General features: G+C 38.2%; 4 protein-coding genes across 4 annotated transcripts; 2 read left to right on the top strand and 2 right to left on the bottom strand.

Annotated features, from left to right (window-relative positions):
* Positions 1–370: 370 nt before the first annotated feature.
* Positions 371–1,414, top strand: BATDEDRAFT_4540 (UDP-galactose transporter HUT1; the record flags this gene model as incomplete). The annotated part of the gene is made up of 2 exons (XM_006679269.1): positions 371–1,048; positions 1,184–1,414. Coding segments are annotated over 2 exons (909 nt in total), but the record flags the coding sequence as incomplete, so codon positions are not given.
* A 152-nt stretch (positions 1,415–1,566) lies between these two features.
* Positions 1,567–3,957, bottom strand: BATDEDRAFT_16816 (uncharacterized protein). The gene is made up of 9 exons (XM_006679320.1): positions 3,918–3,957; positions 3,488–3,564; positions 2,932–3,078; positions 2,785–2,852; positions 2,617–2,690; positions 2,435–2,514; positions 2,225–2,342; positions 2,039–2,130; positions 1,567–1,953 (listed from the first exon to the last, which is right to left on the bottom strand). Exons 1-9 carry the CDS (start codon positions 3,925–3,927, stop codon positions 1,693–1,695), a joined length of 927 nt encoding a protein of 308 aa, XP_006679383.1. The 5' UTR covers positions 3,928–3,957; the 3' UTR covers positions 1,567–1,692.
* Positions 3,958–4,389: 432 nt separating this feature from the next.
* Positions 4,390–7,405, top strand: BATDEDRAFT_89299 (uncharacterized protein; the record flags this gene model as incomplete). Its single annotated transcript, XM_006679659.1, has 4 exons — positions 4,390–4,440; positions 4,617–6,026; positions 6,090–6,768; positions 6,891–7,405. 4 exons carry the CDS (start codon positions 4,390–4,392, stop codon positions 7,403–7,405), a joined length of 2,655 nt encoding a protein of 884 aa, XP_006679722.1.
* A 318-nt stretch (positions 7,406–7,723) lies between these two features.
* BATDEDRAFT_89084 (uncharacterized protein) lies at positions 7,724–15,859 on the bottom strand (the record flags this gene model as incomplete). The annotated part of the gene is made up of 14 exons (XM_006679582.1): positions 7,724–8,453; positions 8,542–8,811; positions 8,878–8,961; positions 9,046–9,459; positions 9,523–9,738; positions 9,817–9,913; positions 9,997–10,155; positions 10,227–10,498; positions 10,592–10,702; positions 10,766–11,212; positions 11,313–12,339; positions 12,479–12,644; positions 12,729–13,300; positions 13,371–15,859. The coding sequence occupies 14 exons, from the start codon at positions 15,857–15,859 to the stop codon at positions 7,764–7,766; spliced, it is 7,014 nt and encodes a 2,337-aa protein (XP_006679645.1). The 3' UTR covers positions 7,724–7,763.
* Between the last annotated feature and the right edge of the window lie 106 nt (positions 15,860–15,965).

Below are 15,965 nucleotides of genomic sequence, written 5' to 3'. Positions count from 1 at the left end.
AATAAGTCAAGAACCAAGGAACTCCAATTACAAACCACTTTATTCAACTCCAGTACACAGACGTTTAGTTGCCAACTCGTTGAACAAAACAGATGGACGTGCCGTGGCTTATCAACAAGCTTGGCACATGCCAAGCCATTGCAGAAGAGATTTAAACAAATTCTACAACGAATGCTTTATAAAATAATATTCTTTGAATGCTACGCAGCTTCGACTGCATCATCGACTCTTGATCACAAGAGTGCATCGATATACACGTGATTGCAGTGGTCGTCTTGACAAGTTTTGTAGATTTGAGCACTTTACACAAGTTTCAACCCAATACCAGCATCATCGTTGGAAAATGGTTACAAAGGGAAAAGGCTATTTTGAACTGGCTGCATGCGTTGCTGGAATCTACGTTTGCTTCTTGACATGGGGTGTTACGCAGGAACGAGTTTCAACTGCAACGTATGACGGTGACAAGCGTTTCCGTCACTTTATTTTCCTCAACCTGTGTCAGGCCTTGATTGCTGTAGTCGTTGGTTTCATCTATATGAAAATGCGTGGACAAATGCTAGGTAAACTATCTGTACCGCTGCTATCCAACTACGTTTTGCTGGGCTTTATTTCCTCGATCGCATCGCCTTTTGGTTATGCTGCTCTAAGACATATCGACTACCCAACCTTGGTGCTCGGCAAGTCATGCAAGCTCATTCCTGTCATGCTCATGAACTTTTTAATCTATGGTCGCACTTTTTCACTACAAAAATACATTGTTGTTGCTCTCATCACCATTGGTGTGTCCGCATTCATGATGCTTCAACCGGTAGATTCTAGCAAACCTTCCAAAGGACCGGTGTCTAGCTCTTCAATTGGCATATTCCTACTTAGTATCAATTTGCTGCTTGATGGTTCAATGAACTCGACCCAGGATCGCATTTTTTCCAGATTCAAGGTTGCCGGCACCTCAATGATGGTGTATATGAATATGGTTTCTTTTGCTCTCATGGGAGGATACCTTCTTATCGCGCCCTACACGAACACAATTATTGATACTGTTGTTCAAGTGACATCTCCAACTCTATCGCAGCTATCGCTGCATTATCTTGTCGATTTTCCCATCTTTAGAATCATGATGGAAGGAGCAGCCTCGCTCAATCCTCACACCAATGAGCTATGGGAAGCCATTGCATTCTGTCAGCAGCACCCGTCTGTAATCAACGATATTGTTCTTTTTGGGTTTGCAGGAGCTGTCGGCCAATGCTTTGTATATCATACGTTGGAAAATTTTGGTGCAATTGTGCTCGTCACTGTTACTGTTACTCGCAAGATGTTTTCTATTCTGATTTCCATCTTTACCTTTAACCATGCGGTATCGTTGGGTCAATGGGCCTCAGTTGGGGTCGTGTTTTTCGGTATTGCTCTCGAAGCATTTTCAAAAGATGGCAAAGGGAAATCAAAAAAGCCATTGGATCATGTCACCGAAGAGCTTGTGCTCAATCGGAACCTCAAAAACTCGGCTACTTCTAAATCTTTGTGAGTCGGAAATACAAAAATAGAGTATTTCAAAAATCAGTCCGAGTTGAAAGCTCGTCAAAAAATACTTTATTTCATTGTTCAGTTTAGAGATAACTTTAGATGCAAACACAAAGCCAGTAAACTATTAAAGTGCTTATTTGATAGCAGATGTGATGAAATAGTCATCATCAACTACAAGAAATATGGAGTATTCTGTTTTGCGGGGATAACTCGTTGATTATCAGGAACGGCACTGAAGATCTTGAATGAGCTTTCGTCAAAGTCCAGTGACTCGTTTACTGTCATGATAGATGCCACATTTCCACATCGGTAACAATAATTTGGTGCAGACCAAACTGTGACTAAATTCTCATCCGGAAACATGTATTTAAATCCCTCCTGCACCAACTGATGAGCTCGTGCAATTAGAATTAAGCCGTTTACATGACAAAACTATAGTCGGATATTATAAGTTGTGAATTTGATCAGTAAAGACACAATGGCGCATCGGTGAATCTTGATCCATCACACAACTCACTTCTGAAGTAACCTTGCGACCAAATAGCCAGCCAGCACCACGTGGACTTACTGCCCATGATTCAATATCTTCAGGATCCGACCACATGAGATCTACCAGACCCAGCACATTAAAATTAATAAAACTAATAATACATGCAAAGTAAACCAATGTTATAATTCAAAACCATACACCGCACTAACATACCACAAAATGCTCCCTCGTGAGGAATTTCTTGTGCACGCTGAATGGTTCGGATTTGATCAAGTGTTCGCAGATCTGGTGAAAGACCTCCATGTACACATAAAACTCTCCCGTCAATAATCTAAAAGCCCAATCATACACATGGAGCAAAATAAGAATACAATGAATGAAAAACTCAAATTTAACGCATCAAATTCAACAAACTTGGCATACCGATGCCAAAGTTAAATAGTCGAACACGGAGCAGCAATATTTCCAGACATTGGCGTTTCCATATTTTGTTTGACACTCATCTATCAACTCCAAAAAAGTTAAAAACACATTTTCAGCTAGCCAAATACGAGGTAACGACAGCTCAGTGCATCGCGTTGGTACAAGGTTTTAATCATACCCACCATAAAATCCATAAACCTGAGTGATTTGTCGACTTTCGTGGTTGCCTCGCAGTAAAGATATTTTGTCTGGATACCTGGTTTACAATAAATTGCAGTAATTAGAGACCATAGCAGTAGTTTAAATCATTAGAATAAAAGGCGCTGATATTCAGATAAAGCTTGAATCACCTTGCTTTGAGTGCAAGAAGTAATGAAAATGTCTCCAAACTATAGTATCCTCTATCAACAAAATCACCCTAGTAGAAATAAGCACAGTCAATAAGATACATGAATCGTTATAAGCATTTGAATCTAACAATAGAAACCAAAAATTACCATGAATATATAGCTGGTTGAAGGCATTTCCCCACCAACACGAAATAGCTCAAGAAGGTCGTAAAACTGCCCGTGAATATCACCACACACAGTGACAGGTGATGACACTGGCTGGATGTTTGATTCCTCAATTAAAAGTTCCTTGACCTAATTAGAAGAGGGAAAATCGTAAGTACTCGACTGTTTGCCACGTAAATGTACATGCATTTAACAAAAGGAGTGGTCCAGTAAAAAGTAAAATGCTGTAGACGATACAAGCCATAACCAACGGTCATTGAGTTTCCGTCGATGCATTTCATCAAGTTTATTTGCTGAATTGATGTCAATCCTACCACAGAATGCAACAAGAGCGTTCCATTCCGAGTAATCATTTCAGAAATGTGAAAAACCATGCACAATAGTAGATTATTGCACCTCGTTATGATTACACATGAGGTATCACTTTCAGTATTTTAGTTTGACTCCCGTCAAAACAAGCTTAGAAAAACTGTTTGGCTTAAACAAAAGGTATGATAGTGCGTATTAAAACCATACGCATTGCATTAAAGCTGCCCACCATATCACAAAGCTTCTTGATGTCAGGCTCAGACAAATATTGGCATTGTCGTATAGTCTCTAGCCACTCGTCAGGTCCTACATATATAGCAATAAAGCATCAGTGTTTGATGTCAAAGAATCAGCACTGACAAGAGTGGGTCTTGAATTAGGACGGATATATAGTGTTTATCAGATAACTCCAGTATTGACTGCCACTAGGTCCAAAGTTTTATACAAAACATCAAATGCTTTCATGTAGATACAAGTTTTTTGATCGAGTAGATTGGCAGTAGTAGCATCATGTGCTAATATCATACAAGTTGTAGATGCAGATAATAGCTCCGCACGCCCGATTATCCATGCTAAGTTGCAGTTGCTCCGTTTAAAATCTTCCAAAAACATGACAGGTATAATTCTATAGCAAGACATGAATGATAAAAGATGATTACCTCCAGGCATAACTGTAGTAGATTTACAAGAGAATCAAGTTGACAAGTTACAAGGGGATAAAATCGAGCTCGTGGCTGGCATGCGTTTTGTTCCTGAGGGTGTGCATTCGTATCCATCCAGACTGTGTTTTACACTCGCTTTCTACCAGATTATCCAATACAAATCGCCCTTCTCGTATCAATCATGTCCTTTTGGAAAGATATTGAGCAGCGGGAAAAGGTCAAGCAAAAAATGGATCGTTCCCTTAAAGAGTATTTAAAAGTCCAAAACGAAGAGGCGAAACAAAGGCAAGTGTACAAGTGTACCATATCCTGTTTGCAATATCTTGATTATCAAGCAAATATAATGTTTCAAAGTATGACTACCAACTAATATATCTTGATATGTGTTGGTCATGTTTGCTATTATTTTAAAATTACAAATGCTCGAATTCAATTCTTCAGAAAGCTTATCAATAAACAAAATGAAATTATGGAATACAAACGACTCGCTCAGGATCAAAATAATTCCGAGATTCAACAGGTAATATAACTTTTATTTCCGTAAGCCAAAAACTTGCTACTTTACCTATCTGTTTGAAACCAAGCGTTCTATTTAAATACATTTATGTAAAACACCCAGTTTTGACTACTCGTGGTTTATTGCTCCACAAAGTACTAACGTGCTATTTATCAATTGCATTTTTATTATTCAAACAGCCATACACAAATCATGCACTCACTTCTTTGTCACATAGTGTTATTCCTAATATAAGCGTTCTAGGGAACTACAATAGAAACCCCAGTTTGAGTCCATATTCGTCTGCTACTGGAAATCCATTATCACAGCGCTTTAAAAACTCTGATATCCAATCCAGTACTAATCAGATTTCAAATGTTTCAAAATATCCCAAAAATTCAGAAACTAATGCAAGCTTAATTCAAATCGCCAACCCAAATAGTAATTTAAAGCAACCGTTTCAAATGAATGACTGTGCTCCAGATCAAATGGATCCACAACCCAATTTTGATCTCAATCTATTGCTAAATCAATCGCTTTTGATATTCTCTACTGCTCGAATAGAGGCACTTGAAAAGACGGTCGCAATGGACTCGCTAACAATTCGTGACTTTGCAGAATATTTATTAGCTGCTGAGCAGACAGCATATCGTACGATTCAAAAGCATCTATCCTGTGCAACTGTAAAAACAAAACTGCAGTCCAACATAGATCATCTAGATGCATTCCAATCTATGCAAACTCACAAATTGCAAGAGTCAACTTCACAATTGCATGCTACTGTTGAGTATATTCATCAAGTGCGCGACAAGGCGGAAAAGGAATTACAAAAAATACATCAATTGATTAAAAATACAAGCTCGAGCAACAACAAACAAGACATTTTAAATGCAATGATTGACAAGCCTACACAGTTGATGATGGATCCACACTTTACAGCACTTGCAATGAAAATTGAATCACTTCAATTTCAAATCTCATCGGTTGAAAAAAACGCCAGACAAAGCATTGAAAAGGAAATGCACTATAGACTTCAATTTGAAAAAAGTTGTCAGAATTTATACAAGGATATTAGAGATATTGTGCATACGCATGAACGATCCACTGCCAATCACATTGAAACTATTCGGCAAGGTTTGTTTGATGAGATTTTCAAAGAGCGTCACGAGCAAAGTAAATTCATGACCGAAACTGTTAAATGCCAACGCATTCACGAAGATAAATGTAAAGAGTCATTCGCCACATTGCAAGATAATTCTATTCAACAACAAATGCTTATGGAGCAATCACTAAATGATAGAATTTCTGACTGTCAAGCGCATACTGTGAAATTGCGAGCAAGTTTAGCAGATGGTATAAAGGCTGTTCGCTCAGAAATCTGGCAAAGTGTCAATGATGCCATACAGCGACATAAATTAGAAGAAACGCAAAATCAAGCCATTCAAAAACTGAGTGAATCCATTTGTCTCGTTGAAAAGGATGCTAAACGAGCATCTACATCTTTGGAAGAGGTACTAAGAGCAGAGATCAAATCTAGACTAGAAATGGAAAAAGAGGTTTTGAAATTGAAAGAGGGCATTAAAATGGCAATTGAAGATATTGATAAAAAGGTAAAATACTTGATTCAGATCATTGACCAAGTATCAAGTTTAACAAACTGAGCGATTTTATAGCATTCATCAAGTCTGCGTAATTTGGCAGAGGGTTGTGAAGAACAGTCAAAAAAATTATTCAAGCGTATTGGGGATATAGGTTCACGACTGAAACATACATCATCCGAGGCACATATCGCTGAAAAGAATACACACGATATACTAGATCGCAAGCATCAATTGGCTATGCTTGAGATCAAAAATCAGCATGAATTGATTATTCAAAGTGAGCTTAAAATACAAGATCTGACAAACTTGTGCGATACCATTCAGACAAAAGTAAAGAAAAACCATGCGTCACAGTTTACTCATATGGATTCTGCCAAAAAAGCAATCCAAACACAACTGGACACATTTGTCAAAAAACACGATTTAATCCAGCTTCAAAAAAACAACAGCAGCGACATTGATAAATTGGAATCGAATATCCGTGATATTCAAGCCTTTGTATCAGAGTTTGAAAAGTTTAAATGTAACTATGCCACAAAGGAAGACTTGAGTGAAATCGAAAACAAGCAACATTTGTCTACGATCGCCTACGATAGCACAGTAGAGCGTTTGCAGGCAAGTATTTGCTCAATTATAGGTAATATACAGACATTAGCAACCAATCAGGAAATCTTGGCCATGAAAGAGTGCATTTCAAGAATTTCCAACGAGCTAAATACTAAACAATTCATACATACTCAAACCCCACAAGGTACATACTGTAGCATAATGAATGGCTATTGAATATTGATTGATATAGTAGTTTTATTATCTGGTTACCAACTTGGTTTCTCATCATAGTTTGTGATTCATACAATACATGGCATTCAACAGGTTACGACAAGTATCGCGACTTGGATTTTGAATTGGACAGTACATTCTTGGCAACTGAACTATGCACGAACGAGACTACTGTAGATACTCGCGACTCTTTGCAACAGTTCAACACATTGTTTACACATCAAGTCAAGATTCATTTCCAACACCTTTATTTAGCACTTGCCACCATTCATGATTTGCTTGTGAATAACCATAGTTTACTGAATTTCGACAAGGAAAAGCTTGAAACATTACAGAATCTTTTGAAAATCAATGCCCATTCGACAAGTCAGCCATCAATACACATTACAGATCAACAGTGTATTGTAAATGATATAGATTGTCTGGAACTTTCAACAGATGAGCAAGCAGCTGTATCTGCAGACGTGTTAGAGTGTTCAGGTAGTGCTGTGCATGTAAAAGACGACAGTGGATCTTTTATTGATGATCTAATCACGCCAACGCAAGCCACAGATGATCACACTCATACAGGTTTAAATGATCGTAAAGATACAAGTTTGGCACATTAAGTGATTGATTGTTTTTTGGTGGGGTTGTAAACCGTTCAACAATCAGTTGCTGTTGGTATTTCATCTATAAAATGAAACACTTTTCATTAACAGTCCAAAATGCTAAACGTGGCTATATATATTAGTTGACATGCATTCAGGCAAAGTCAACCGTGATCAACCAAACAAAAATAGCTCAAAACAGTCAATCGATAGATTTGAAAATACAGAGCAAGCTATTACTGATGTCACTCATCTTTTAAAAGCGTGATTCTAAAATTACCTCGCACACATACTATTCATTTACCAGTACGCCTCAATAATTATGTAGTTTTCCATGCTCTCTGATAGTATATTTATTTTGGTTATAAAATCAGCATTATTGCGAAAAGCGCAACCGAATCAAATCTAAAGCACGTTGAATTTGCTCATGAAATAATGGTACAGAAATATTGTCCGACACACTACTCAATGGAGTGCATTTTTCCAAAATTGGTGCATCATGACCAAACTGTTTCCAATGATCTAGCAAATTTGACGATCGAGTTCCAACATCAGAAAGTTGAGTTATTGGCTGCAAAATAAGTGAGTGGGACGCTTGGCTGGAATGTTCTATCAGTGTCAAAGTTTTTGTAATGAGAGAAATGTGAGAGCCAACACTATGTAGTGCAAAGTCATCTACACCAAGATAAAGTTGAGCAAGCCGGGATGCGTGAAAAAAACGCTCTTTGATGCAAAGATCAGCAATCAATGATATTACAAGAGTTTGATGCCGTGCTTCGCTGATTCGAATATCTCCAGGTGAGGTTGAAAGTATGGTTTCGCATAGTTTTGTCCAGTTTATAACATGTTCAATGACCCAGGCATCACGTTCACCACGGTCATAGGCGAGCACGAGCAACAGCAAGGTAGGATTCACAAAAAGTAATTCTTCAAAATCCTTCGAGGCAATCAGCATGTCTTTAAACTCTTGCAAGGCTTTTGATACAGTTTCCAAGTTGAATGATATCAATGAGAATTGATAGAAACTAGCAAGATCTCGCTGGTCTTGAATAGATTGTAGCAAGTCCTGCATGTAATTTTTAGGTTAACAGATGCTACCCAGATCATAATCAAACATGATACATTTTAACAGCACTCCTGAATCAAAAACTCACCTTGTCATCAAAAACTAACACCTGTCGCAAATGCAACATAATAAAGAAAAGCAACTTGTCACGGCCTGTTGAAACAAGATGCCTAAACACTTTCATCCACATATGTTCAACAGTTTGGCTATTAAAAGTCTCTGACAATTGATCGGTCACTGTCCAATCCACCAATAGATTAAACAGGCAAATATATTGCTCATCTGTTGATGTTTTTTCCAAAAGAACTGATACATAGTCTATGCGAGCCTCACTGGTCAAAAGTTGATCCGATTGTACCTACATAAATGCAAAGTTAAAAATGTTCGAGTCAACATATCAAAATTATGACGAAGCCATATTTACCACCAGTCCCCAAGAAGCTAAAATATTGGCATTTTGAATGGCAACACTTGCAGCAACAGCCCTGTCCTGCTTGATTTCAAAATGCTTTGTACAGTAAAACACAAGTCAAATTAGTCGACAGAAATGCTAAATAAAAATTTAATTGCAATATCAAATATAAAAATATACCTTTTCAAGAAGTTTATGACAAGTTATATATCCAGGTTTAGATAGTTGATAGTGTCCTTGCACTGCAGAATCGAGCACAACTTCTAATTCGTGTTTTATATCATCTTGACTATTAGAAATATCTAAATCGTCAAACTCATCGTCATCCCAGCCAGAAACTGATGCAAGAGGTTTAGTGGAGCAGTCTTTCAACACAAAGTCTATCCATTTCTCAAATAGTAGTAGTTGAGGATCATTGTCACTGGAATTGCTGTCAATCAGCTCGAGATATTGAATGGCCGCTTGTTTGTAAAGATAGGGCATAGACCAAGTGCTCTGAGTTTCTACAAAACCTAGTTGAATGGCATTGACAACGCGCTCAACAGTTTGTCCATCAATTTCTGATCTAATAAGACTAAACAGTGCTGCAGTGATCTGGCATGACAAGAAACGTTAGTAAATCGCTATAAACAGTATACTTTGATTACAAGCAAATACCTTTTCAACATCTCTGTAAGCACAATCAATTTCAAGAATAAAAGTGGTGAAAATCCCACCAGGAAGGTGCAGCTCAGTGTCAATGTGCGAAAGAGCCAAAAGAATGCTCATGTGCATCTCTAGTGGATAAAGAGCTTCCACAAAACTGGTTTCAGCAAGATAATTTCTTAAAAGATCCAACGTGCTTTTTCGAATGTCCAGCATCAAGCGACTTGCCTGCGTTAGTACAAAATACATGAGTAAATAGCGTTAGATTCCAATGACAATTGACAAAGATATAAAACTCATACTTACCAATTCACCGACAACTAGTTGAGAACCAATTTCAAAAACATGCGATGGCTGCATGACCTTGATTCCTTTATGAACATAAGATACCAACGACATTACACTACAACAATGATGATAAATACACGATGACTATGTATAAATATAATCAAATACAATATGAGTTGAATGAAAATGCTACATTACCTTTCAGAATTCATCAACTCCCATTTGATTATCATGTCTGCCAACGAAGCATCCAAAAAAACAAAAAACAAGTTGCTAGATATTGCGCTTTGGTCAATATGGATATCGGCAATGCCCATTTCATCTGAAAAAAGTGGGCATGGGTAAAGAGAGTCGAGTCTACCAATTTTTTGGAATAAATTAAAATCAATTTAGTAAATTCAACAGCTGCAGACCGTTATTAAATCTACCTTGTAAGCAGAACCAACAAAGCGTCAAAGCGTTCAAAATTCGAGTGTGTTTTCCATAAACAAACAAATCCTTTTGCTTCATCCATCATAGCACTACGTAATGAAGGCAACGTCAAATCACAAAGAATAGTAGAGGATTGAATGGTTTCCAAAAGAGCGATTCGAGAATACAGCTGTTGTATATCCTTTGTAGTATTTTCTTTTTTGACACCAAGTAGTTCTACTAGCTCTCGATAAATCACTATCAATGCATCGTTGGGTAAAATAAAGTACTAAATATAGAATTAGTAGTCCATTAAAATAGAATGAAACAAGTATGAGCATAATAAAACCTTGGCGTGAGTCGAAAGTAGAATATTACAAACGTCATTTGAACTATTTTCCCAAAAAGCAGATATGCATTGTAGTTGCGCAGACAACTGGATTGCATTGACTTCATTGGATGAAATCAGCCACGTAATATGTTGGTTTAAGATCTAATAACATGTTAGTTAAAATATAAACACATCCGTATAGCTTCCACAGTTGAGTCAAGTTACCTCGATTGTGTCAAAATTAAAGTATCTGGCGGCTTCTAAACAATCTTCTAGCTGAGCAGCATCGATTGTAAAACAAAGATTTGAAAAAATTAAGCGTCGGTATTCCAAGTCATTGTCCATATCTTCTAGATTCACATGATATCGCAAAGCTAGCATATCTGTAACAGCTCTATTACGTGCATGCTCAGCCTGAAACGAGTACAACTTTGAAAGACTTAATAGTTGCTCTGCCTGATCTTGATGCTCGATAGATATATGATTAGTATCGGATGTACGTTGTGTCAAAAAAAGCATGATTTCCGTGTATTTTGCATTCCACAAGTCGTTTGAGGTGCCAGTATGTCCGTTTAGTTTGTAAAGTGCGGATAGAGCAAAGAAATGTGCTGCAACTTGACCAATAGAATCAGATGGCTCAAATCGATTAAAAAACGCTTGCATGTCGACCATCTACAAGATTTAACAGGAAAATACATTACACATTTGACACATCTGACACTACAAGCAATATCAAAGTATTGATAGTAGACAACACTCGAGTTATACATACAGAGTTACAGCTAAATAGAGCAGCAAGAGCTTGAAGGGTATCCGATTCACAGACAAGATTGGCATAGGTTCCAAGAAGATTGGATGTATTATGCTTTTGAGATCTCCGAATTTCTTGGCATCGCAACATACAATAAATGTCGTTGTACAATTTGTTACTGGATAATGAAGAAAAACTTGACATCTGATGTGTTAAAGAATAGTTATCAGACGGAGTGCATCCAGGTGCCGAATAAAAGTCATGCTGTGAAAGCTTATCAACGCGATGTTCAAATGGATTGGCTGGAAGGTTGTCAGCAAGATTTTTGAAAAGTTCATCAAAATCAGGAGTATCAACAGGGTTGGACGCTATAAAAGGTCCACCACCAAATAAAGGTATGATTTTCCCTGTAGTACTATGGCTCGGTTGCTTATGTTGAGTATCTTTCGGCATTGAATCCCATAAAATTGATTCAAATTCAGTTTTGCGCCAAAGTCCAATTATCGAATCTAGAGTCGTGATTGGGCAGATTTGTATAATGCAAGATATCAAGTGAAGCTTCTCATCAAACTGTAAATTCAACCAGCTAGATTCTGCAAGTCTTTGAAACACGTTACATAAGCTTTTTACCAATGCATCGTTGGTCAGTGGCGAATTCTTTGATTGTGTAGATGGCCCTTCAGTGAATGACATCTTTATCAACTGGTTACAGTAGTAGCTAGCTACATCAAGACTTCCATCATCGATTGCAGCATGGGCAAGATATGATCGAACTCGTAGCTGAGTGATAGTATTGGCTGCAGCCGTCTCTCCACAAAGTTTACAAGCAAGGTCCATGATCATTTCTGGAAAGGCATTGAGCTGAGGATTTTCAGAAAGAAGCTGGCGAAGAAGATCCACGCGATCAGGATGGAAACGAATCTGGATCGGTAATAATTCAGAACGAGTTTTTTCATCTACAAGATGATGTTTACCAACAATCACATCAACAGCATCAATCAATTCAAGCTCGCGCTTCATTTCAACAGATGGTGTAACAAGATTCAAACTAAACAAATTAAATTAGTATGCATGATATATAAAACGAAAATGAGGTTTTCAAAATGAAGACATAGATTTTTTCAAATTTAAATTCAAACCAATCGCAATATTTATACAAAGTAGCTATACAAACAAAATATACACACCAATCCCAGGCTTCCTTCAAGAGTCCAGTTGATTTACTACCCAAATGGGCATTATCAAACATTTCTCGAGCAGTGGATACAAGCACCTGTTGAACGAGTTGAACAGATGCTGCGTTTGTTGTATTTGAGTTTGTACTTGGTAGTATCATTTTGACAAATGAATATACTAGCAAGTTAATTAAAACGTTAGTATGAGCAAAGGCCAATTAAACATTGATACTGCAAAAATTAGATTATCAACTCGACTCACATCCATTAGAAACCGCAGCACTCAAAAAGCTGGAGTATATAGCATCTTGGGAAATATACTTGAATATACCAAGCGCCTGCAATTGAAGAGCCTGGTTTAAAATATTATAAAGGTTTGTTTCCCGATCCCTTTTACTTTCACTAATAAAATCACATGAAAGTGCTCGACGAGGAATCTTTTCGACAAGTTGCAGCTGTCCATTTTCTGACGATTCCAAATTCTGTACATCTGAAATAGACATAGACATATCTAGTTTAGCCAAGAAACGCAAACATTCCAATCGAGTGTTTAGATGCTCAAGGCTTGCAAGCCGTTGAGCTACAGTATCGTCCGCGTTCTCTTGGGTTGGCGAATGAGGTACACTGTGTAAAACAGACACAATGACTGCCAGCATCTCTTTGTAAGCAAAAATACACTTTGATGAAAAAAATTCATGGCAAGCAATAAGCAGCACATCAGCTAAAGCTATTGGTGATGATATCATCCGATTTTCGTAGAGAACATCAAGCGATGATGATTGAATCACTGCAAGTGTAGCTCTGGGATGAAGATTTGAAAGCTTGGCCAATCCCCTGATCAAAAATAACCAACAATACAATTAATAGATCTTGTTTTCAAACTATAGGAATGCATGCAACCAACCTTATCATCCAATCAGAGCTAAATGAATGCTCGAGTCCCAGTATTGGTTTAATGAGCACCTCCATTTCTTGGACGATCGATTGCTCGCTTGATTGCTCCAACACAAGCATAGCCAGATCAGGTATCTCCATACGCATTACATGAGACAAAGTCAAGAGAGATTGCTCAGACAAAGCAGTAGATGAATTTGTACGAGTCGGTTGTGTTTGCAATGCGCCAAGAATTGCTAGCCGATCCAGCAATTTCTTTGCATCTGGAACACCACGAACAACCGCGCATTTTGCAAAATCGATTGAATATTGAATCAGACCGCTATACTCTTCAATCGTGATAATTCTCGATAGATACCATTCAACTAGCGTCTCAGCACTGGCAGGATATGTATTTGGCTGTAAGCCTATTTGAACCGACTGATTTATGGAATGATCATCGTGAATAAGTAATTCAAGCAATTCCTTTGTGGCTTTATTCGAGCTCCAATCGGCCTTGCGCCATCGGATAACAGGCCACGGAGTTTCAAAAAGAGTAGTGCGATCAATGCGAGGAAGAAGATGTTGATATAGTTTAGGGTCGGTGCATTCTGGAATCAAATCCAGCAGACTTGTCCTATACTGTAGTATGTCATGTCCGTGCCGTGTAAACAAAATTTCAAGAGCATCAAACTGTTGGGATGAAGAGAATTTACAAGCAAGCATCACCAAATCTGCATCACGAAATGCTATAAAGTCTTTTGGATCCGCATCATCTAGGTAAATAGCCTCAAACGTGTTCAGGCGATCTAGGTATTTTAGTGCTCGAATTCGTGCAACACACACGTCTGTTGCAGAAAGGCCACCCCAATCATTTGTGGGTGTATTTTCAATAGTAGAGGCCCCGCTGTAACTGTCCAACACCTTGTTCAGCTCCGCTTCCACATTGTTCAATCCAATCATGTCTGTTCTTTCAATGACATGTTGCAACAGTGTTCGTGTAAGCGACAGATCTTCGTATGAATCTAAACCTTGAAGAAAAACAAAAGCCAAATCCTGAACCTTTGATAAGAAAGAGAAAACCAAATCTGGGGATTTTTCCGGTGAATGAACCCAAAGTGTCTTGTATACTTGATCCGTGGTAATACTGGAGTGACTACATAATTCTGCGATATTTTCTGGTGTAGACAAGCCCATTAACGAAAGGATTTTTTCTTCTGGTGTTACCTTGATCAAGCAAACAAGATCTACGGTATCAAAGCATGCATTTGAAGCAAGAATGTATGAGATTGAATGAGCATCAGCGGGCGTGGAGATTTCTGCGAGAGCGTCTGAAAACATATCCAATGGTATTATTGGTGGTTCGTTTTCCGAGCTGGTTTCATCAATCAACAGTGAGTTGATTGAAACTTTCCATAATTGCCGATTCTCACTACAAGCCAAAATATATTTGCCATCAAAACATTGGACTGAGCAAACGCTGCCAAGAGGTAGTGCTGCATCGACAGATGACCATTTTAACTTTAGTTCTGTAGATGAGTACAATCGAAGTTGACCATTTGAATCCAACACGATCAAAGCACTATAATATCTGCAGTAGTTGATTTGAGTTGCACCAACAAGATCCACGTTTGAGTTAAATATACCGTATTGTGAACAAAGGGAGTTTACAAAACAGAGTGCATTTTTCAATGTGTATGCAGACTGAGGTGGATTACGAGTAAACTGAATCTTGGACGATGCGTTAGAAAATGTGAGTATATTGTCTGAAAAATCGACATCCCAATAGACAAGATGATCAAAGTCTTTTGATTCAGATAAAGTCCTGGATTTTCCAGCAGTAAGAAAACGACGATCGACGAATATAGCGGTAGAAACAGTGCTGTAGATGTCAGAGAAGCTTGCATACAAACACAGTACAAGGTCCAATGGATCTAAATTGAATTTAAATGCAGTGATCAACCCATTGTAAGAAACACTAAAAAGCCAGATAGATCTGCAAAGGGGTTCATCCGAGTTGGAGGCCATCTGGCGATTACAGTCTTGTAAATCGTGAAAAAGCAAAACACTGTGCGGTTGGATGAACAAAGACGACATGATCATATCGTCTGGATTAGTGTGCAGACGAGTGCCAGTTTGAATATCACACAAACAAGATCCAGACAACAACGAATAAACCAGCAACGACCCATTGCTAAACGAAACAGCAATCAAGCTTGAATCAGCACACCAAGCGAGCTGCTGCCGTTTAGGAAACACATCGACAGGAAGTGGCAGCAGACACAGACAGAGAGAGCCTTTCCGGATATCCAAAAGTCCAGAAAACAAAACAGCGCAGAGCAGTCCGTCTGGAGAAGCGCAGATTGCAATAGGAACTGCACTCGACTGACTGACATGAGTTGTGATGGAAGGTTGACTAACAAAGTGTTTGAACAGAGCAGCAGACACTGTAGGTTGAACTGCTTCTGCACTAGAAACATCTGGTTTCCAACTAGCCAGCTGAACAACTGCAATATTCATGACAAGCGATCCCTTCAGATGTCAAATTCAAGAAAGTGTTATTTTATCTAACCGACTCTCCACTCCATGAACATGCAATTACACTTCATTTGCTTTTATTTCCATT

This window comes from Batrachochytrium dendrobatidis, assembly GCF_000203795.2.
Source record: "Batrachochytrium dendrobatidis JAM81 unplaced genomic scaffold BATDEscaffold_7, whole genome shotgun sequence".
Classification (NCBI taxonomy): Eukaryota; Fungi; Chytridiomycota; class Chytridiomycetes; order Rhizophydiales; genus Batrachochytrium; species Batrachochytrium dendrobatidis.
This window is presented reverse-complemented; position numbering and strand designations above follow the sequence as displayed.